Source organism: Sus scrofa, chromosome 15 (assembly GCF_054392235.1).
Source record: "Sus scrofa isolate SSC_HxYL_T2T_F1_AM1 chromosome 15, Sscrofa_HxYL_maternal_Yorkshire_Landrace_v2.0, whole genome shotgun sequence".
Taxonomy (NCBI): Eukaryota; Metazoa; Chordata; class Mammalia; order Artiodactyla; family Suidae; genus Sus; species Sus scrofa.
In genome coordinates, this window is record NC_139397.1 from 130,733,071 (window position 1) to 130,755,531 (window position 22,461).

Below are 22,461 nucleotides of genomic sequence, written 5' to 3' on the forward strand. Positions count from 1 at the left end.
AATGTATTTTTACAGATGGTAGTTTTCATTAAAAACATTTATTATTTCAGTGTTTGTGTGATTTTATGAGGAAGAGGTATGAGTAGCCATCATGGTGGCAGTAAAATGCAGTGAGCCCTAGTATATAATTCATTTTAATAAAGATGAGGACATATTTTAATGGACTAGTAAATGAACAATCAAGAAAAAAGAGAACTCCTGCTTCAGTGTGAAAGATAGAGACCACTGAATAAGTGAAATTGAGGTAAGAAAACATATTCTTTAAATATTCTTTAAAATTCACTACATCAAATCATTTTGTATGGTATTTAATTCTTCCTGATCAACAAGATGATTAAAGTTTCATTAATTAGTCCATTAAAGTAAAAAAGAAGTCCTTTTAGAAGTCATGTTTCTTATAATCCATCTATTACAGAGTCAGATATTTAAGAGAGAGAGAAAGTAATTTTCGAGTTGGGTGGAAGATTAAGGCAGAAGTAGAAAATAATTACTATTATTACTGTTAAAGTATCTCTTTCTGTTTACTGAATCTGAGACAGATCTGACTGATTTTCTTAAACATTCATGGCTGCCTAAAGTGCCCTCTATTTTAAATTTTGCTCCCCATATTACACTTAACAATATAAAGGGAATAAATGGATATACCTTGGTTAAAGATATCAATAAAGCAAAATTATTTCCATAATCAAGAACAGAGACAAACATAAATAATTGACTTAATCATACAATTTAAAGGTTATTACAAGGTCCTGCATCACCCTGAATATTTATTTCCACCCTCCCACCCCACAGCTTGTATTCTTATTTGTTTCTTTTCTTATATGGGACTAAAATTCCTATGATTAGAATTACTTCTTTTGTAAGAAGAATAAGGAAAGTATTTTATTATAGTTTTTATATAGAATTTACTGTGATATTTAGAAGGTAACTATTAAAAATACTTCAGTGGTATGGTCCCAAAAGAAATGGGAGGGAGGATCTAATTTAAAGGAAGCCTATATACACGATGGAATATTACTCAGCTGTAAAAAAGAATGAGATAGTGCCATTTCAGTAACATGGATGGAACTAGAGACTTTCATACTGAGTGAAGTAAGTCAGAAAGAGAAAGACAAACGCCATATAGTATCACTTATGTCTGGAATCTAATATACGGCACAAATGAACCTTTCCACAGAAAAGAAAATCATGGACTTGGAGAATAGACTTGTGGTTGCCCAAAGGCAGGGGTAGGGTGTGGGATGGATTGGAGCTTGGGGTTAATAGATGCAGACTGTTGCCTTTGGAATGGATTAGCCACAAGATCCTGCTGTGTGGCACTGGGAACTATGTCTAGTCACTTATAATGGAGCATGATAATGTGAGAAAAAAGAATGTACGCATGTATGTGTAACTGGGTCACCATGCTGTATAATAGAAAAAAACTAATGTATTGGGGAAATAAAAAAAGAAAAAAAAACAATAAAAAGACAATTAAATGTAATAAAATAAAAAAAGAAAGAAAGCCTTCTCATGCATACTTCTCATTTCATTAACACAGATTAATTTATTAAATTAGCTAGTTGCTCACCAAAGCCTGACCCAAGACTTACTGAATAGAAAAGTCACTAACTATAAATGTATGTTAGAAACAAGAAGAAGAAAAAAAAAACTATGTAATTTGGTGCTCAGTGTAGATTACTTTTAGGTATGTTTTCATAGAAGAGGAGTCCAGGGAAACCTCAAGGAAGGATTAGGGTGCCAGGGAAAGCACATCCAGTTTCAGAGGCCGCGGAGACCCCCGAGGACAAGAAAAGACTGATTTCACTCTTCTTAACATCCCTCTCTTTCTGCCGTGAATAACATACATGGCACAACTGAGGTTTTCCCTGATAAACTTAAAATATTTTCTCACATTTTTTTTCCAATGGTTCTATTCTAATTCAAACATTTAAAAATGCTTATTTTTACCAAAGTTTTAAAGTAACACAGTGGAAACATGGGACCCTCAGATTGATACCATCAAAGATAGCAGCACAGGATTTTTCGACCTCATGCTTTTTAGAAGCTTTCATTCCTAAGAGTAAGCTGGTGAATTAAGAGCACAAGTTTGAGCTAACTAAATTCTACTTTTCGATGAGAAAATCAAAACTAAAATATTGGCAGCTTCTAAAGCTCCTTCAAGGGGATTCAATTCTTGGATCATTTGTGTTGATTATATAATCCTTTCCTTTTATGGGACTGAAATCAACATAAAGGTCAGTAAGTTTATTTTTAAACAATATATTCAATATTTGCAGATAAATTCCAAAGAGAAGGATATTGAATTGACGGTTAAGTACTGGGAAGTAATTATGTCCCTTCACAGACAATGAAGATTTTTCAATTTCATTAATAAATTATTACTGAATACCTCCTCTGGACCCACCACATACTAATGTTCATTCACAGAACATGGGAGATAAGGCCGGAGTCCTCATGGAGCGTACAACTTTAGGCAGAGCTAATGGTTTGGGGAGGGTACAATGACATAAGTAAGCAAGTTAATATCACCTAGTGATTGATGCTGTGAAGGGAATAAGCAGGATTATGTGACGGATTCAGCTTTGTATCCTTTTGTGATCAGAAGACACTGAGTTTGGAAGGAAAGCTCTGAGTATGAGGAAATTGCTGGATTGAAACACTTTTATCAGGAGTTCCCATCATTGCTCAGTGGTAACTAACCCAACTAGTATCCATGAGGATATGTATTCCATCCCTGGCTTCCTTCAGTGGGTTAAGGATCCTGCATTGCCACGAGCTGTGGTGTAGGCTGCAGATGCAATTGGATCCCATATTGCTGTGGCTGTGGTGTAGGATGGCAGCTGCAGCTCCAATTCGACCCCAGTCTGGGAACTTACATTTGCCATGGGTACGTCCCCCCCCCCAAAAAAAAGAAAGAAAGAAAGAAAGAAACTCATCTCTCAAACAATCTTGGCTATTCCAAGGATTGTTGCCCCTCATTCCAGCCCTGCTTTCTCTCCTTTCTGCTCTATGTGCTGGGATCCCCGTTCCTATAACCATACTTCTGTGGCTAGAGAGCTTGCCTTTTGTCATTACCTTTTCCCATTTTTGATAGCTGGTTTCAAAAATACCTTTCGGGGTTGACATGGAAAGGAAAAGAGGATAAGATTCAAATGTATCAGTGTGGCTAATTGTGATGTTATATTTAAATACGTGGATAGAGATGTTTAAGTAGATTATTTTGGAAATGGCTTTTGGGTTTAAATATTGTTACATCTGGTGATGGTGAAGTTGATCATGGTCATCTTTAAAGCTAATTTACATCCTTTTTTTCTTTACAGCTCTGTTGTTAAGAAAAAAATGCTTCAAAACAACCCACAACAACTTTATTGTATATAAAACATTTGATAGTTTTAATTAGAATTTTTAGAAGCTAAAGTACTTTTAAAAACTGATCTAACTGTGGAACATAAAGAAGCAACATGACAGGGTTGAAGCAAATGAGTTTTACTCTTTCTTACTCAGGTCTGAGGCTCAGGCATACAAAGGATTAGTTTTCATGGTTCTGCATCACAAGACCAGGTTCTAAAGCATAAATGACCATGTTTAGTCTGTTAACTTTCAGATGCCTGGACCATATAATATGACATTTCTCTTCTAGTTCTTTCTGCCCTTTATAATCATTTTAGACAGTGTAGTAGGTACTAAATTACCCAAAAGTTACGGATGGCAGGTAACAAACCCATATTATGAAAGAAAAGGAAGAGTTTGAGTATTACTAAGACATTGTTTACTCTTGCATTCCTCAGAATTGAGGCATTTTTTCATTCTCATGTTCATTCTTATTCTATGAGTCACAGTGTTAAATGTGCTGGATTAAAAAATGAAGATAAAACAAAGCAAAATACGTAAAACAAGGGATGCAAAGGAAATTCAAGTCAATAATAAAATCAGATAATAAAGCCGATTTTTAAAGAAATATTTAAGTAATTGATACAAATTTGAAAGGTAAATAAATTCTGGCTAAACTGAGGATATTAGTATTAGGCAGTAGTGCACTTATAAACTACTCCCAGATAAATAAAGCCCTTATAAATAGCATTTGCTAATTTCTAGGGTGTAAATATTCCCACTGTGACAAATTTTGAGTTGCCCAGGTGAAGTCACTGAGGTTAGAATTAGGAAAAGACGCTTAGCATTGTCTTGTGAACCAGTACATGTCAGCAGCAATGTACCACTATATCAGATCAGATAGCACTGATTTTATCTAAATCTGAAAATGTTTCTAATCCATAAACGTTAATTTATCTGGCACTGTAGAAGATATGTTAACATAAATTAATTTTCTAGATAATGAATGTTTCAAATAGTGACTTATTTCTTAAAATCTCTATGGGACGTATGTTACATTTTTCTGCCTACAGAACATGATTTTACCCATAGCTGATGACCCAAAGCCCTAAATTGACATTATATTATACTGTGCAGTAAGAAAGTAGTATAGACAGTTGTTAAAAGTACTATACTACTTTTAACAACTGTCTATACTACTTTTAAAAGTCTTTTAAAAGTACATAGTCTTAAGCCAGCTGTTTGGGAAAAAATCCTGCTTCCACCACTAACTGCCTGTGTGATGTGGAGAAAATCACTAGATTCTGTATACTTTGGTTCCCTTAACTATAAACTGGGTAAATTATAAGTGTAGTTGGTTCTTGTCATATGAGGCAGCTATGTTCTATAAGTCACACAAAAAGTGCGTTAGTGAATACAGAGTCATTGCTCTGAGGAGAAATTTGGGGGTAGTTTCCTTCAAGCTGATTTGTCCGTTGATCAATATATAACTTTGTTTTGCAGGTGTTTCTGTTCAAAGATACTTTATTTAATATATATTGTGAATTTATTAATATCAAACTCGAGGTCACAGCACTGTAGTTCACGCATGAGCCAAGCTCATTTAACGTACTATTTTCTCCATAAGTCTTATCACAGTCTTCTTGCATTCGGGATCGCTGCATTCAAGGACCACTTTAAACACCAAAATCACCAAAATTACCACAACAATCAAAAAATTGCAAAAAAAAGAAAGAAAAAGAAAAATGTGGCACTAAATAGATTGGGAAGAGGACACTGTTTAAGGGATGAGAGCTGAGCTGAAACAAGAAGGCAGAGCATGGCTGAACTGGACCTCAATTTGAATGGTGCATGTAATCTGACTCGATTTTTTTTGCCACTCTGTATTTCCACGTGTGTGAATGCACACTAAAGCATTGCCCTGGGGTTATAAAAACATACTAGTTAGCAGGTGATTCACAAATACACAATCTTTGAATAATAAGTATCAACTATACTCTGTGCTAAAGTGTGCAAATTACTTAGATCGGTGTGTGCTCAACAGATGACAACTTCAACTACAGAGTTAGTGTAGGAACTGTTGAAATATAAAAAATTACTTGCTTTCATCCTTCTTTATTTGCCCCAGGTTGCATTTCAGTATTTGTTCTTTCTAATTTTTTTTATTGTCCAGTTTACTGCCATTTACTGCCAACCATCTGCTTATTTCTCACTGTTACCGGTGTGTACTGCTCTAGCCTCCTAATCCTCTCCCTGCCCTCATACTCTTTACAAAAACAATCCACTTGACTATTTAACAAGTCTGAGTGAGGACTGGAGGGTTACTTGGGATGAGTCCTCAGCACTGTTATGGTTATTTTTTAAATTCACCTTTTACTTTTATTCCCCAAATACCGGAGGCATGCCAGGTATTTGAGGTTGTCAAGAATCTGCCCTTTACATACATGGAATGGAGATTTTTGTTTTTGTTTTTGTTTTTACCTTTTGGGTAATTCTCTGTGCATTTGTTGTCAAGGGTTTTGTCCAACAAATTTTCTTGTCTAGAGGCTGTGGCCTGTTGATGATCCATAGCTGGGTGAGACACTCTGACCATATAATAGATTATTCTTTCATGATAGATTATAGTGAACTTTAAGATAAGGTTTGTGGTAGACTCCCTGGTAGATTTTATTTAAATACCACTCATGCCATTAAATGCTTAATTGAATTTCATGGTCACAAGGACATTATTGTACAATAAAGGATTTTACATTATTTGTAGAAATATGAAACAACATTAATTAAAATGTTCATAACTTTTTAAGTCAAAATCTGGATGTCACTTGAGGATTGTGCCTTACTGAGATACAAATTTGGTTGGGTTTTTTAAAATAGCTTATGTATAAACTTTTAAAATAAGCCAGGGGATGGAAGAAATCCCTCACTGAACTTGGATGTTATGAATTGTCGCATGAGAATTTAAATAGATTTCACTTACATTCATGTTGGCTTATTAGATTTAGATATTTCAAAAGGAATTTTTATTTTAGATAGGCCCCATGATAAATGTTATCATTGTTTGTTGGCACAGTTGTACACATATTATTTAAAACCCAAGTCTTACTAAGGGTTAATAAGATAATGAATTCTAATTTTTTTTCAAAACAAAGATAGTTGTTTTTTTTTTACTATTTTTCTTCATACTCACTTAAATATATATTTCTGCTGCCTTTTATACATGTTCCATAATTCTACAAACCACGTTGTGTTGATCTGCAAGTTCATACAAGCTTGACATTTCAAAGGTAAAATTTCATGTCCACTATTAACAAGTGTTAAAACGTACTATCCAGGAGTTCCCATTGTGGCTCAGCAGTAATGAACCCGACTAGTATCCATGAGGACTCTGGTTTTATCCCTGGCCTTGCTCAGTGGGTTAAGGATTTGGCATTGCCCTGAGCTGTGATGTAGGTTGCAAACACAGCTTGCATCCCACGTTGCTGTGTCTGCGGCATAAGCCAGCAGCTGTAGCTCAGATTCAACCCTTAGCCTAGAAACCACCATTTGCTGGAGATGTGGCCCTAAGAAGCAAAAAAAAAAAACAAAAACAAAAAAATAAAAACACTCCAAAGGAAAACAATGCTTTAAAACTATGTCTTCTTACAAGTTACCACTGGGAAAGACATTTTAAATAAAAATGCACTGGCTCAAAAAGAATCGATAACTGTTTAGTTTTTTTAAGCAAGTTGAAAGTTCAGAGAAATATCCACCATTCATTTACCATAATACTAAATTAAATCAAGGGGGCAAGGAGAGAGAATAAAATAAACAAGGGGCGATAAAGTAAAAGCAGGAGGTAAATTAATAAAGAGCTTTTTTCTTGTGAACTAACTTCTCCCTACAAAGATGATAGGAAACAGCAGACAGCAACAGAGAGAAAATTGCATCAGGCTTCAGTGTTTATGTTTTTGATGGAAATGTACAAATCATTTCCATCCATTGCGGTGCTGTCATGCTCCACCACTTTAGTCCATTTTCACCTTGCAAAGAATTCTGAATGGGACTTCCTTCTCTGGCAGCTAATTAATCTCTCACAAGCCTGCTCCTGCAGCCTGTCTGCGTGGACTGCCCCACACCTTAAACCAGTGACTTGTGAGCAGATCTTTTCCCGCTTTTGCAGTTCTTTCTTCCTTTGAGCTATGTGAAGACCCAGCTTTTTCTTTTCATTTGGGAAACTACGTAGGCTAAAATATATCACTGAGGAATTGCTCCCTCTATCCCATCACCATAAATGAATATACTCCCAAATAATTGAATTGAGTTTTAATGACAGCAAAACCTGGATATCAATTGTGAATGTGCCCCATGTTTTCCAGAACCATGTATAATTTTTAAGGACATATATTACTAGATTATACATATTCTATCTATGCATATTTATTAGATGTTCATTATGATGAAACAGATATAATCACTTATAATACTGTTGCATTTGCCTTAAAAATACTACCAAATTTTGCAAATAGATTTTTTTTTTAGTTTTTGGTAAATTTTGTTACATAAAAATAAAATTAAGATAAGAGCATAATTATTTATAAGTTGAAATGCTTCAGTTCAAAAAAATAATAAAAATTCTATTCAGGTTTATTCTAGTTAATAAGCACAGCCTTTTAAAAATTTACCACTAATTAACTGCTTAAAAATAGCAATGCTTAATTTTGTCAGAGGTGGAACTGTATTTCAATAATAGCTCATAGGAGATTAGAAATATTAATTGTTCTGTCATATTTTGCTGATACTGTTCACAGCACATCTTTTTTTGGCATTATCTGTATTGCTTTATTTTTGCTCATGTTTTTCTGTTAAATTTTTATGGAGTTTTGTCTATTTCTTTATATTTCCATTCATTTTTATTCCATTTTTAATTAAACATAAAAGACTTCCCAGTCTATGTAATGCATACATTTAGAAAGCAGAGATGTATATACTAATGGTACAGCTATTCCAAATATGAAATACTCTTAGTGCATCTATGAAAATGTATGTGCTTGACACATTGCATGTATGGGAGACAAACATGATAAGAGAATAGGGTCACTGTAAATATTCAGTTATTCACAGAAATGTATATTAAGTATTTACTGTGCTCCACATATCAGGAGAGTGAAGCCAGAAGGAAAAGTGTTCAAGTGATTATTTATTTTTAATTACTTAGTCAAGGTAATACATACATACAGTCAAATGAGCAGTTATTAAGTTTTCAATTAGATGAGTTTTGAGAAATGTATATACCCTTAAAACTAGTGAAGATGTAGCCTATTTTTATGACTACAGAAAATTTCCCTGTTCATCTAATGAAAGTCCACTCCCCATAGGAGAACTGCCTGGTTTCTATAACTGTAGATTTTATGTTCTTGAACTTCATATGAATTTAATTATGTAATACACAAACATATCTTTCTGAATTCTTTATTTCAGCATCCTTGAGATTAAAGTATATTTTTGCAATAATCAATCATTTATTTTTAATCACAATATACTGAGTTAATATGGTACCACTTTATCTAATATGTAAGGACCTTAAACAATGTAATTCTGTGTTTACCCCACCCTTATTTTGCTATCTTGTATTTTACTTCTACATACTTAAAACACTGCCCAGTACAGTGACGATATCTTTAGTCAGTTATCTTTTAAAAATTGGAAAAAAAGTGTTTTATTTAAGCTCTCATATTTATCATTTCAGTTGACATTCTTTTCTGCATACGGATGTTTCCATCTGGTGTCATTTCCATTTAGTCTGCATACTTGCCCTTCAGAATTTCTCATAGGAAAGATCTGCTGGTGTTGTTGAACTTTCTCAGGTTTCATTTATCTAAAATATTTCATTTTTATTTTTGAAGGTGTTTGTAACTAATTATTGAATTTTCAGCCCTTAGAATCCTGCTCTTTTGTTTCTGTTGAGAAATCAGTTGTCATTGTTTCCTACATGTTGTTTCTTTCATCAATAGTAACTTTCAGATTTTTGTTTTATATTTTTTCTTAAGCAGTTTTACTGTTATATGCTTTGGTATGTTCTGTCTGTTACTCATTATGCTTGGATTTTCCTGAGCTTCTTGGGTTTGTACATTGATACTTCTATTAAATTGTGGAACATTTTAGCCATTAATCCTTCAAAAATGTTCTAACCCTTTTTCTTCTCTATACCACCGACACCCTGAAACCCCATTATGCTGGTATTAGACCATGTGATTATCCCTACTGTTAACTAAAGCTTTATCTATGGTTTTTCAATATTTTTCTCTGTTCTTACAAGTTGATAAGTTCTATTGATATTACTCAGCAACCCCCAATTCAACTTGCTGTTTTGCTCATGGAATAAACTTTATTTCACGTATTTTACTTATCAATTCTTCTTTCTATTGCTTCCATTTATTTTCTGAGATTCTCTATTTGTACACTTATTATAACTCTGTCTTTAAATCCTTAAACATGCTTATGATATATAGTTGAAGTCTTTGTCTCTGACTACCAACGTTTGGTTCTTTTAGAGTCTATTTCTACTGCTGAGCTTTTATCTTGACTGTGTGTTACATTTTCTACCTCTTCACATGTGTAGTGAATTTTTTGAATTATATGCTGGGTGATGTGAATAGCAAATTATAGGTAGTCTATGTTAAGTGTTCCTTCCATAAAAGGTAATGAGTAGTGTTCTAGCAAACAGTATAATTTTAGGCAGATCATTTTTGCCCTTTCAGGCTTAGTTGTATTCTTTGTCAAGACAAGTCTACTTTTGTTTTGAACTTAATTTATGAACCTGACTCTTATACTTCTATGGTGTGGTCTTTTCTGCAGTCCCAACTGAAAGTCTGAGGTGCCCAGTGAGTTCCCTCTACTCTGGTTGGGATTAACATCCAATGTCTTCCAATAATACCTAGTCTCTGTTGTCATTGTACAGCACTCAACCACACAGCAGGAAATCTCTGCTAGGTTTTGTGGAATCTACTCTATACAAATGCCATCTAGATCTTGGCCAATAATTCATAGCGTATCCCCACACAAACTGCTGCCATTTCCCATGCAACTCCCATTTCTCAGGTGCCCTTCACTACAAATTCCAAGCAAAATAGCAGTCTATTCTAATCTCCCCTTGGCTCCCCTTGACTTCAAATCTAGTAGGGTTCTACTACTATATTTGATAGCTGGGAAATACTTCCATGCAGAAAGTCATGGAGGTCATGGAGTGCCTCAATTTTTTTTCTTTGCTCAAGGATTCCCATCCTGTACTGAGTTTAGTTCAACGCCAGAAAATAATTGCCTCATATAATTTGTGTCATTTTATAGTTATTTATTGTGGAGGCAGAAGTACAGTACTGGTTACTTTATCATTGTTGCACAAATCCCAAGAAGACATTTTTGTTGTTAGATAAAGGAGATAACGGTGACTGCCAGAGATGAGGCAGGTTGAGGGTGGTAAGTGAGGCAGGCACCTTTGGAGTTAATATAGAGCCTGGAACTTGAAGGGTTTTGCAACAAGCTACATATATATTTCAAAATATAAAAATGGTGGAAAGATGAACTTCAGGGATCAAGCCAGTAACACAGCGAGAAGTCTTTTTGAAAGACAACAAAATCTGATTAAAAATTACAGTTAACCTGAGTCCAGTCTTCTCCTTCTGCCATTAATCTTTAGCAAGTAGCTGTCCCAAAGATAAGTAAGTCATAATAAAAAGCAGTCAACTCAGAACTGATGATAAATTGCAAAAAAAATAAAGAATAAATGAATATAAACCAAATTGTACTGAAGAACATACACACATAAGGAATTGCCTAAGTTACCCAAAATTCAGACAAAAAGTTCTCTGTATTTTCAGAGTAATTACAGAAATGCTATATTTCAAGTTGATTTCATATAATAAAATAAGACATCAAAAGAGCTAAAGCATTTTATTGTAATTTTATAAGACAATAGATGCAGATGAAAAGCAGACTGAGTAGTATTCCATTGTGTATATATACCAATCTTCTTATTCCAATCATCTGTCAATGGACATTTAGGTTGTTTCCACGTCTTAGCTATTATGAATTGTGCTGCAATGAACATGCGGGTGCATGTGTCTTTTTCAAGGAAAGTTTTGTCTGGATATATGTCCAAGAGTGGCATTTCTGGGTCATATGGTAGTTCTATGTATAATTTTCTAAGGTACCTTCATACAGCAACATGGATGCAACTAGAGACTCTTACATTAAGTGAAGTAAGTCAGAAAGAGAAAGACAAATACCACATGATATCATTTATATCTGGAATCTAATATATGGTACAAATGAACCTTTCCACAGAAAAGAAAATCATGACATGAAGAACAGATTTGTGGTTGCTGGGGGGGTGGGTGTGGGATGGATTGGGAATTTGGGTTTAATAGAGGCAAACTATTGCCTTTGGAATGGATAAGCAATGAGATCCTGCTGTATAGCATGGGGAACTACATCTAGTCACTTATGAAGGAGCATGATAATGTGAGAAAAAAAGAACGTATACATGCATGTGTAACTGGGTCACTTTGCTGTTCAGTAGAAAATTGACAGAACTCTAAACCAGCTATAATGGAAAAAATAAAAACCATTATAAAAACAAAAAAGAAAAGCAGACTAAAAACTATCACAAAAAAATGAAATAGAAAACTTTTTTTTTTTTTTTTGATGTTCAAAAATGTTTAGGGAGTTCCATTTGTGGCTCAGTGTGTTGTGAACCCAACTAGTATCCATCAGGATACAGGTTACATCCCTGGCCTGGCTCAGGGGTTAAGGGTCTGGTGTTGCCACAAGCTGTGTTGTAGGTTGCAGATGCGGCTCAGATCCCATGCTGCTGTGGTTATGGTGTAAGCTGGCAGCTGCAGCTCAAATTCCACCCCTAGGCTAGGAACTTCCATATGCCACAGGTGCAGCCCTGAAAAAAAAAAAAAAAAGAAAATGTGTATATACTTTCAAAGGTTACAGTCCATTTACAGTTATTGTAAATATTGGCTCCATTCCTCATGTTGTACAATACATCCTTGTAGTCTGCCTTATACCCAACTCTTTGTACCACCCACTCCTCTGCCCCTCTATTGCTCCTTCCTCCATTGGTAAGCCCTCACTTGTTCTCCGTATCTCTGAGTATGTTTCTTTTTTGTCATATTCACTAGTTTTGTGGTATTTTGTAGATTCTGCAATAAGTAACATCTTACAGTATTTGTCTTGATTGATCTCTCTTAACACTCACATACAAATAAACACAATTGAGAATTATAAAGAGCAGGTATGAAAAAGAAATAGTATATATAAGGATACAAGGATTTTAGAGGAAATATTAAATGTAGAAGACAATGAGATAAAAATATAGCTGGCATTTCTAAAAAAAAATTAAAAAGTGGGATAAATGGAAGAGAGAAACATAAAGATATAGTGGAAGAACCTGCACTAGAATAACAGAAGCCTAATATGAAAGTTGCTCTGAAGTCAGGCCATGCTGAAATTTCTGAACTCCAACCTTCGTAAAAGAACTATTAGGGCTATGAGCATAAAAAGCAAATCACGCACAAAGTTAGGCAGGTAAATTTTCTACATCAAACAGTAATTCTTTGAAAATCAAAGAAAATAATTTATCCTGTAAGTTTTATGACCTCAAAAAATGTTATAAATAAATTCCAAGCATGCTTAGACATATCCAAATATATTTTAGAAGGGTTAGGTATTAAATGTTTTAGGCTTGTGAACCATATGGTCCCTTATAACTATGTACCTCTGCTGTCGTCATGGGAAAGCAGCAATAAGCATGTGTAAACAAATCGATGTGTTCCAATAAATCATTCTTTGCAAAACTAAGCAGCTGGCCCCTGGGCCATGATTTGTTGACCCCTGGTATATATTGACATTTAATCAACTTTACTATCAAAATGTTATCAGCCGCTCTCAGAAATATTAAGATAAAGAAACTGATACAAAGTGTTCATAATTAATTTATTTATTGCTTTCATTTCCTTGTTCCTGATATTAGTTGCTAGAGTACTTCACTTTGATATGAAATGTTTCAATCAAGGATATTGCTACTGAGTAACTTACATATACATCCATATACACATAAATCTTAATATCTTTTGACTTCTCAAAAATGCCAGAATTTTAGTAAGGTGGAACAAACTTTGCTCCAAACAGTTCTTGGATGATATGCTCAATTTGACTTCTTCTCTTCCCTTGTACATTTACAACCTTGGTCAAAAATCTGTGTTGGAGCTATATTTCTCTAGTTCAGTGCATCAAATTAAGTAATCTCATTCTCACGAGAAGGAAACATGCCACTGAGATCATTTACTTCTCTATGGTAACCCTGCTAGTTCTTGTCAAAGTCGGAACTGGAGCCCAGTCTCCCAGCTCCCACTGCACACTTTTTTCTCATTCTACTGTACTGTCACATATGTCATGCCTCAAGATAGAGAACATTCAGTTGATCAGTATATAACTAACTGGTTATATTAGAAATGTGCTTATATTAACTTCTCTGTTCTCAGCATTATTAGTTATCCTGCTCTTCTCTTTCTCTGTTTTTAAAGTATGTTTATAAATAAAATTAATTAAAAGATGATGAAACATTACAAATGAGAAGTGATACTGTTCTATGTATATATCACTTTAAGAAACAACCCTTTCATAAAGTGGCAAAAGGCACATGAGCAGTTTTCTTTCCTCCTCAGTTATTTTTAGTCATGTAGATCAGTAGTTCTTAGACTTCCATGGGTATCAGAATCACCTGGAGAATTTATAAAACACAGATTGTTGGGTCCCAGCCCTGGAGTTTCTGATTCAATGGGTTTAGGATGAGGCCTGATTTGCATTTCTGACATGTTCTCAAGCGATGCTGATACTGCTGATCTGGGTAAAACACTTGCAAACCACTGGTTTAGATTCTTATCCCTGAAGGCAAATTATAACCACCAGAGGGGATGTTATTTCACACTGCTGATCAGGCTCCATCTCAGACTGAGTGAAATAGAATATCTGGGGCTTGCAGCAGAGTATGCTAAAAATATCTCAGGTGATTCTAATATACAACCAAAGCTGAGGGAGGGAAAAAAAGAAGAACCAAAACAACTTTAAAAAATTTATCTGGTCTTAAAGTTCCGTTGTGGCTCAGTGGGTTAAGGATCCTTCATTGTCAGTGCTGTGACTCGTTACAGCTGTGGCATGGGTTGGATCTCTGGACCAGGAACTTCTGCATGCTGTGGGCATGGCCAAAAAAAGAAGAAAAAAAGTTTATCTGGTCTGAACACATTAGTGAAATGTTTTCTTTTCTAATCATATTTGTTTATTAGATGGGGACAATTTTTAAGTAATTATTTCATAATAAGGAATAAATGAGATTGTATAAAGATGACATTACCAAGTGACTATGCATTGAAAGTAATTTAAACTTAGTCAATTTTATGCTACAAATTCTATAAAATGCTTAGAATATAAGGTGGTTGTAGAATTTTCCTCTTAAAATACTGTTCTTGTACATTTTTGCCATTTATAAAACTACTTTATGCCCCAGTTAATCATATTATCTTTATTAGCTTTGTGTAGACAGCATAAGGAACATTGAGGTGCTAATGCCTAAAATTCTACCTCTTCATTTTTCTCTATATAGTGAAAGATGCAGATGTACTTTGTATGGACACACAGATTCTGTGAACAGCATCGAGTTTTTTCCTTTTTCCAACACACTTCTCACAGCTTCTGCAGATAAGTCCCTGTCTGTATGGGATGCAAGAACGGTAAGCAAAGCAATACTTTTTCCGGATTTGATAAGTCTAGTCACTCTTAGTCATTTTCCAGGTACCAGGTACAACTTAAAATTGTACAGGGGCATGTAGGGTAAAAGAATGGTTAGTAAGTTCCTATTTACAAGATCATCTTGTCTATGTGCTTTTATCTACTCTGCCTCCTAAATATATAACTATAAAATAATGTAACTACTTCATTAGACATTAATGCAACAATTATTTACTGAGATAGAAACTTGACTGATACAATAAATATGACAGGGAAACACACAATCTTTGCTTAAGGACCTTGTAATTTGGAAAGGAAGGAGAAAAAGAGATTATTTTAATGCAATGAGATATGTGTTAAAATGGAAGAAGACACAAGATACAGGGGAAGAGCAAGAAGGAGGACCCTCATCTGCCTAGAAGAGTGTGGACGGCTTCCAAGAGGAGGCTGGCTGTACTTGGGCTGAGATTTGGAGGGTAAGTAGGCTATACCAGGTAATCTCAAGAAGACGGCTTCCAGGAAAGAGCAGTACTTAAGTAGTAATATGTCTGAATAAAGCTTAAGGAAGAAGGAAGAAAAGATAAGCAAGGGTATACAGATAGACAAAAACAAGAACATGAAGTAGTTAATTGAGTTTTATAGTGTTTCCGAGAGAATCTATTAAACCATGTTAAGCAAACAGGGTAACATAATCAGGTTTTCCTTTTAGAAAGATTACTTTAGTAGAGGAAGGGAGTAGCGTTTCATTAAGGAGGCTAGTACAGCAGGCTGTGAGCAGATGAGAATCTGAACTAGGAAATTATTTATGAAAATGAAAATGAAAAGTTCAAGATATGTTTATCTCTCAAAATCTGAAGAGCGATTGGAGATGGATACTATGGAAGGAAAGGGGGTTTAAGGTGACCAACTGGCCCAGCTTATCTAGGACTAGGAGTTGTCCTGGGTTGTGGAATTTTCAATGTTAAAACTAGATAACACTGGATTACTCTGGTTTCAAAAGTGAATTAGATGTGAAGAAATGGAGGTGAAATGTGGGAATTACATTTTCAAAGAGTTTAATTATGGAGATGAAGACAATAAATGGCTATTCCTTTAGGATCAAGTTGAGGATCCTCCCTTGCTGTGATAGAAGACAACATTTTTCTTGCTTAGGGGTAAGAGAGAAGAAGGAATTGAAGATTCAGGAAATAGAAAACATTAAGTGAGCACAGACTTTGGTAATCTGAGGAATGCTAAGGTGTGAATAACTCCATTTATGTTCTTCATGACATTTGATGAGGGTAATGAAGGAAATTAGGACTCCAGAAGACTATACTAAAAAGAAAAAAAAATTATGTAATTTCTGGTTCATGGGTCAATAAAGACCTGCAACTTGTAGTGTTTCACATTTATCTTCCTATATACAGCATAAGATCAACATCAAAAAGGAATATGATGATGAACATGTGGATGGTATGAACAAGGAGTTCAGTATGGGAGGCCCTATGTAGTCCTATGAGGCAAATTGATTTAGGATAAATAGAGAACAAGAGGTCTCTGGGTTCACATGTTATAGGAAAAAGCTAACGGTAGAGGACAAATGCCTTAGATACTACTTCACATGCTGCAGACATTTAGATTTCCAAGGAAACAGCAGTCAAGAGGCATTGTGGGAAAAGTGTATCAGACATGAATTTAGAATAAAATCAGAATGATTTGTTTTTTGGTAAAAAAGTCCCATCTCTCCTCCTTGCTTTAAAATAGCGTAGACCCTGTTACAACAGAGTTCACTCCTGCTAATGGAGCATCAACAGATAAGCAAGATTTTCGATGCCTTTAGCCTACATACTTAGATGTGAAGTGTGTGTAAAAAGCAATTGGTAAAGGAAAACACACAGAGAAAATATTAATTTAGCAGTGACCTGAATTTTATGCTCATTTTCTTTTGATTTCGGCTTTTTTTTCCCTCTGAGTGCTATAAGTGAGTGTTCTCAAAAAGCATTTCTCTTATTTATTTTATCTCCTGTGGAAAAACTGGAGCACTAATGCTTGGAAGTAAAACTCCTCTTATTAAGAGAAGTTGTCTCTTACATATCTGCCTTAAATGTATAGAGTTATTTATTGGTGACGACCTTCCTAACTATTGTTCAGAACTCTTTGTATACTGATCTCATTTCCTATGATATCTCTAAGAGCAGGAAGCGGGTGATTCAGCACAGCCACAGGGCTTTGGCATATAGTAGAATAGCATTTAAATTGAATGTATGTTCAAAGAAAGGTTGCATTTCTTTAATCAATATTATTATATATTATAAAAATTGTTTTAATGACAAATTAAAATTTATATTATTAATATTGTAATTTTGTTGTTACTATGCAATGCATGCTAGCTTTATATTCATTAATATTAGAGAAAGGAGTCTAAAATACTTGGCTATAAGTAAAGTGTTGCTCATAAATAATGGTAAATGCATCAATGATTAGAAATAAATTTCATTTAGTTAATCTATTTTCTGAAAATATTTTCAAACCAGATGGTAAAAAAATATATTTAAATTGGCATCCATATAAAATAGAATTGACCTGTAAAAACAAAGGAAGATCTGCTTAATTTAGGTTTATAGTCAATGCAGGTTGTTAACTGAATATTGTTATAAAAGTCTACAAATAACATATGACAGTGACTCAAACAGAATCATTTCATTTAAATTGCATTAGGCAGTTCTGGGAGTTCCCGCCATGGTTCTGTGGAAACGAATCTGACTAGTATCCATGAGGATGCAGGTTTGATCCCTGGCCTCACTCAGTGGGTTGAGGATCTGGTGCTGCCATGATCTGTGGTGTAGGTCAAAGATACAGCTTGGATCCTGCATTGCTGTGGCTGTGATGTAGGCCAGCAGGTACAGCTCCAGTTTGACCCCTAGCCATGGGACCCTCCATGGGAGCAGCCATAAAAAAGATGAAATAAATAAATAAATAAACAAAAATGTTAAAAAAAAATAAATCGCAGTTCTGATGAGTTTGTTTCAGATTTATCTACCTCATTTATTTAAAATAATTAAAAAAAACTCATGAAATAGTCATGTTTTTAAAAATGTACATTTTATACATGGTTTTAAAAGGGTGCATGTTATGTTGTTTATATAATATGGAATTATTAGCTTTTCATAACACAATGATTTATGAAGGAGTTAAATTTATTTTGTAGTTAAATATTATGAGATATTGAAAAAAGTAATCAGGATAACTACAGATTTTTCCATGCAATAGAAAAAAAAAACTGTACAACATACTGGGAGGGGTGATATTATTAGATGTATTACATCAACTGTGTAATATTCTAGCATTCTTTATAGCTTTTATATTATGTTAATTCTGTGATAAATTATAGACTATCAGGTTATACTGAAAATCTGAACCTGAAATGAGATGAATGGTTTCCTTCTCTTCTTAGTAAAGCAAAAGCAGAACATTTTGTCACCTCAATGCAATCATTTAGTATTGAGACTTCAAAAATATTTTTAATGAAAAAAAAGACCAGTAGATTCCTATATTATATTCCTATACATTAGTTTTAAACCTCTTTCTCTCTTTCCCAAACATATACTAGTTTTAAATCATTAACCTAATCTAACAGTTTATTGTCAAAGATAATGAATATGGGAACCTCTAAGTCAGCCTCTATGTTAACTGGACAGGTCAGCTCTGAATTTTGTGGGAGACAGCAGAAGGATATAAATCTTTGTAATTACCGAACAAAGGCTATTAAATAACTTGCAGTTTGAAAACTCATGCAATTGCTCTGTTTTATAGGACTAACTCATGCAGAGTATTTTTCCCAAAAGTTATGAAACAGTAAAATTATTTTATTAAAATTGGAAAAGATTGTAATATTACCAGAAAAAGATGTATAATATAGCACATTTAATGAAAACTTATCCTCAAAAAAGTGACATGAAAAATTCAAATATATATCAGTGATGTAAAAGCCCATTTAAAATAAATGCAATAAGATTATTAGTTATTCACAAGTCCAATAAAATAATAAGACTTTAGAATCTTTTTTGAAAAAAAATGTGTTCACTGTACAGTAAGACATAGAATGAGTAATGTATCTGTGAGTTGTTCAGAGCTGGGCTGGCAAAAATCAGAGTTGCTGACATTTCATCTCTTGTGATGATTCAGACACACAGATTTCATGCCCCGGACTGTCTTTGGTGGCCATGCCACCATCCCTAGACTAACCGAAGGCTTTTGTCCAGCGTACTACATTGTTCCAACTTAGCTGTAGCGGAAAGATTCAGCAATTGATCACTGTGAGTTCCTATGAAGTGAAAAAACTAGGAACTCACCGAAAAAGTTACTCTTGGGTCCTGTGTGGATCCTTCACATTTCAACCTGCATCCTGGCTTCCTGGTTTTTTCAGATGGCATCTGGTGAACTCTCAGAGAAGCCTAACATTATTCAGAAGCAAAAATGTGGAAACAAAGGCAGATTGTACCTTCTCTAAGTTTTATTCCTCAGCCACATTTGGCTTGGTAATATTTATTGAAGGTCTTTGTGCCAGGCAGCATCATCCGAGGTTCTAGATTGTTGATGGTGACAGAGTCCTTGCCCTCAACGAACGCATGGTCTACTAGGGAGTGGATATGAAGATAAATTGTTTTAAAATAATGCAGTAATTCCTATATGCTGACTATAACGTTATAACACTAGCTTTGGCTTTTTGTGCCAAAGAAGTTAAAAATGAATTTATTTTTGTAATTAAATATTATGAGATGTTGAAAAAAGTAACCAGGATAACTATAGATTTTCACCAACTAGTCAGTGGAAGAGTCAGGAATCTGGCTGGCTCTCCAACCTTAATTCTATATTGTTATTTTACATCTGCTAATTTTAGTGTTAAAATGGCATTACAGCAAGCAAAATGAGAAATATTTTCCAAAATATTGGTTTAACATTGTAATTCAGCAATTCACAAGTTGGATCTATGCTGGAATCTAGCAACTGTCAGAGCTGCAAATGATTCCCCACAAAGACACAAAACTCTAAAGAAAAATGTCCATCATGCTCTATAGTGTAGCTGCCAATTGAGATACTGGATTTTAAAATCCATCTAACTATGCAAAGGCATTTTTGTTAAAATTTTGCTAGCCATTTCTCTTTTCCTTTGGTTTATCATTTGGTCTCAGAAACTAACTAGAAGTTTTCAAATATTTTAAAATAAAAAGGAAAATTCTATTCCTGCATCTTTAAAGGAGTTTGACTGAACTGCTTTGAACAGTGATTGCCCTTATGTAGATCTGGCAGGTGAAACCCTTCCAAACAATTGTTATCAAATGCTCCATAAAGCAAGTTTCTTTTGAAAATGATTCCTTTTTGTTCACTGTTAAACTATCACTTTTACTTTGATGGTATGATTAACTTTATTATCATTTTCAAAATTATCTGCTTTAAAGTACATGGCTGACAAGTGCTTGTCATCACATAAAAGGTCAACAAATTAGAAGTACATGTGTTTGAAGGAAAAAAGCATGTAACTCATCTTTAAGGTCAACTTTAAAATAAATGCTTTGCTAAAATATAACCGTGAAATTCTGGGGAGGTATGAAATTTTCTTGTTCACTCTCTTGTTTAATATAAAAGATTATGATTCTAATTATCAAAGGACTCATTTGAACAAAATTAACCAACTTAAAGATGCCCAGAGGGCTCCAAACTGCAATAATACATTGCAGGACATGAAGAAAACTTCACTGCATTGTTTTCTATAGATCATGATGGACCTTACTTTGCAGACCTCAAATCAAAGACCTGAACATATATTACATAAACTCTATGCAAAGCTTACTGCTCACTCACTAAATAAATGTCAGCTACCACCTGTTATTAAACGCAGTATATCCTAACCACATGAAATTAGCCAATATATGCAATGATCTTTCTTTTGAAAAGGCTTTCCCTTTGCTGTTTTTTTCTAACATACCTCTTCCCCTCTTCAAATGGAGAGTTTACTGCTATTCTTAAAGACGTACTTACTCTTCCCTAAAAAGTTCTCCATGTTTACCCCTCTGGACTTACCAATTTGCTCACTCTTTGTCTGATAACTAATGACTTTGGTAATGTGGAATAAGCAGATGTGTTTGAAAAATAAATGTATTTAATTGTGTTTCTATGGAGCCCTTGTCTTAAATCCTATATTATGTTGTATGTATGTTAGACAGTACAGCACGATAATGGAACCTAGCCATTCTGCCTGGATTCATTCCCATATTCTGCTGTTTATTAGCAGTGTGGCCCTGGCCGTAATTATCTAAAACCTGTGTACCTCAGTTTCTTCTCTTGTAAAATGTAGATAATGGTAGACCCTATTGCTTAAGGTACAATGGGGATTAAATGATTAGTCATATAAAGTACTTAGAAAATTGATACATATAAGAACTTAATATATTTTACATTTACTTATCGAAATACTTATAGAAGTTATATCATATCATAGTTGTTTGCATACTCATGTTTTAATATCATGAAACTCTGAGGTTTCTTCTCTACTTTTACAATTTTTGACATAATGGATGCTCAGTAGATGTTGCAGGAAGGAAGAAAAGGGAGAGGAGAGAGGGAAGAAGGGAGGGGGGAGACCAAAAATTAGATGCCTTGCTTTTTATGTAGAAAAACATTTTATATGAAAAATCCACTGTTATTTTATTGAAGTCTAATTGGTTTATAATATTGTATTAATTTATATTATATAGCATATACATTCTTACACATATGTGTATATATATACGTGTGTATGTATATATATATATATATATATATATACACACACACACACACACATTCTTTTTTGTATTCTTTTCCATTATGGTTTATCACAAGGTATTGAATATAGTCCCCTGTGCTGTACAGTAGGACCTTGTCTTTTATCTATTCTATGTTTAATAATTTCCATCTGTAATCCCAAATTCACAATCTATCCCTCTCCCCCTCCAAACACTCCTAGCAACTACAAGTCTGTTTTCTACATACATGAATCTATTTCTGTTTTGTAGATGCTTTTGTTTGTGTCATATTTTATATTCCACATATAAGTGATATCATATGATATTTGTTTTTATCTAGCTTACTTCACTTAGTATGACAATCTCTACATCCATCCTTGTTGCAGCAAATGGCATTATTTCATTCTTTGTTATGGCTGAATAATATTCCATTATATATGTGTACCCTATCTTCTTTATCTGTTCATCTCTCAACAGCACTTAGGTTGTGTCTGTGTCTTAGCTATTGTGAATAGTGCTGCTATGAACATCGGGGTGTATTTATCTTTCTAAATTATAGTTTTCCTTATGTATATGTCCAAGAATTTGATTGCTG

The 22,461-nt window shown here is 34.2% G+C and overlaps 1 protein-coding gene across 10 annotated transcripts in view; it reads left to right on the forward strand.

The window, feature by feature from the left end:
• SPAG16 (sperm associated antigen 16) overlaps positions 1 to 22,461 on the forward strand; it is a 959,311-nt gene that overhangs the window by 551,463 nt on the left and 385,387 nt on the right. For all 10 annotated transcript variants that reach the window (XM_084999006.1, XM_084999017.1, XM_084999011.1 and 7 more), the window contains one exon: positions 14,978 to 15,104. In XM_084999006.1, the coding sequence (XP_084855132.1) occupies positions 14,978 to 15,104 (127 nt within the window). The remainder of the gene's footprint in view (positions 1 to 14,977; positions 15,105 to 22,461) is intronic.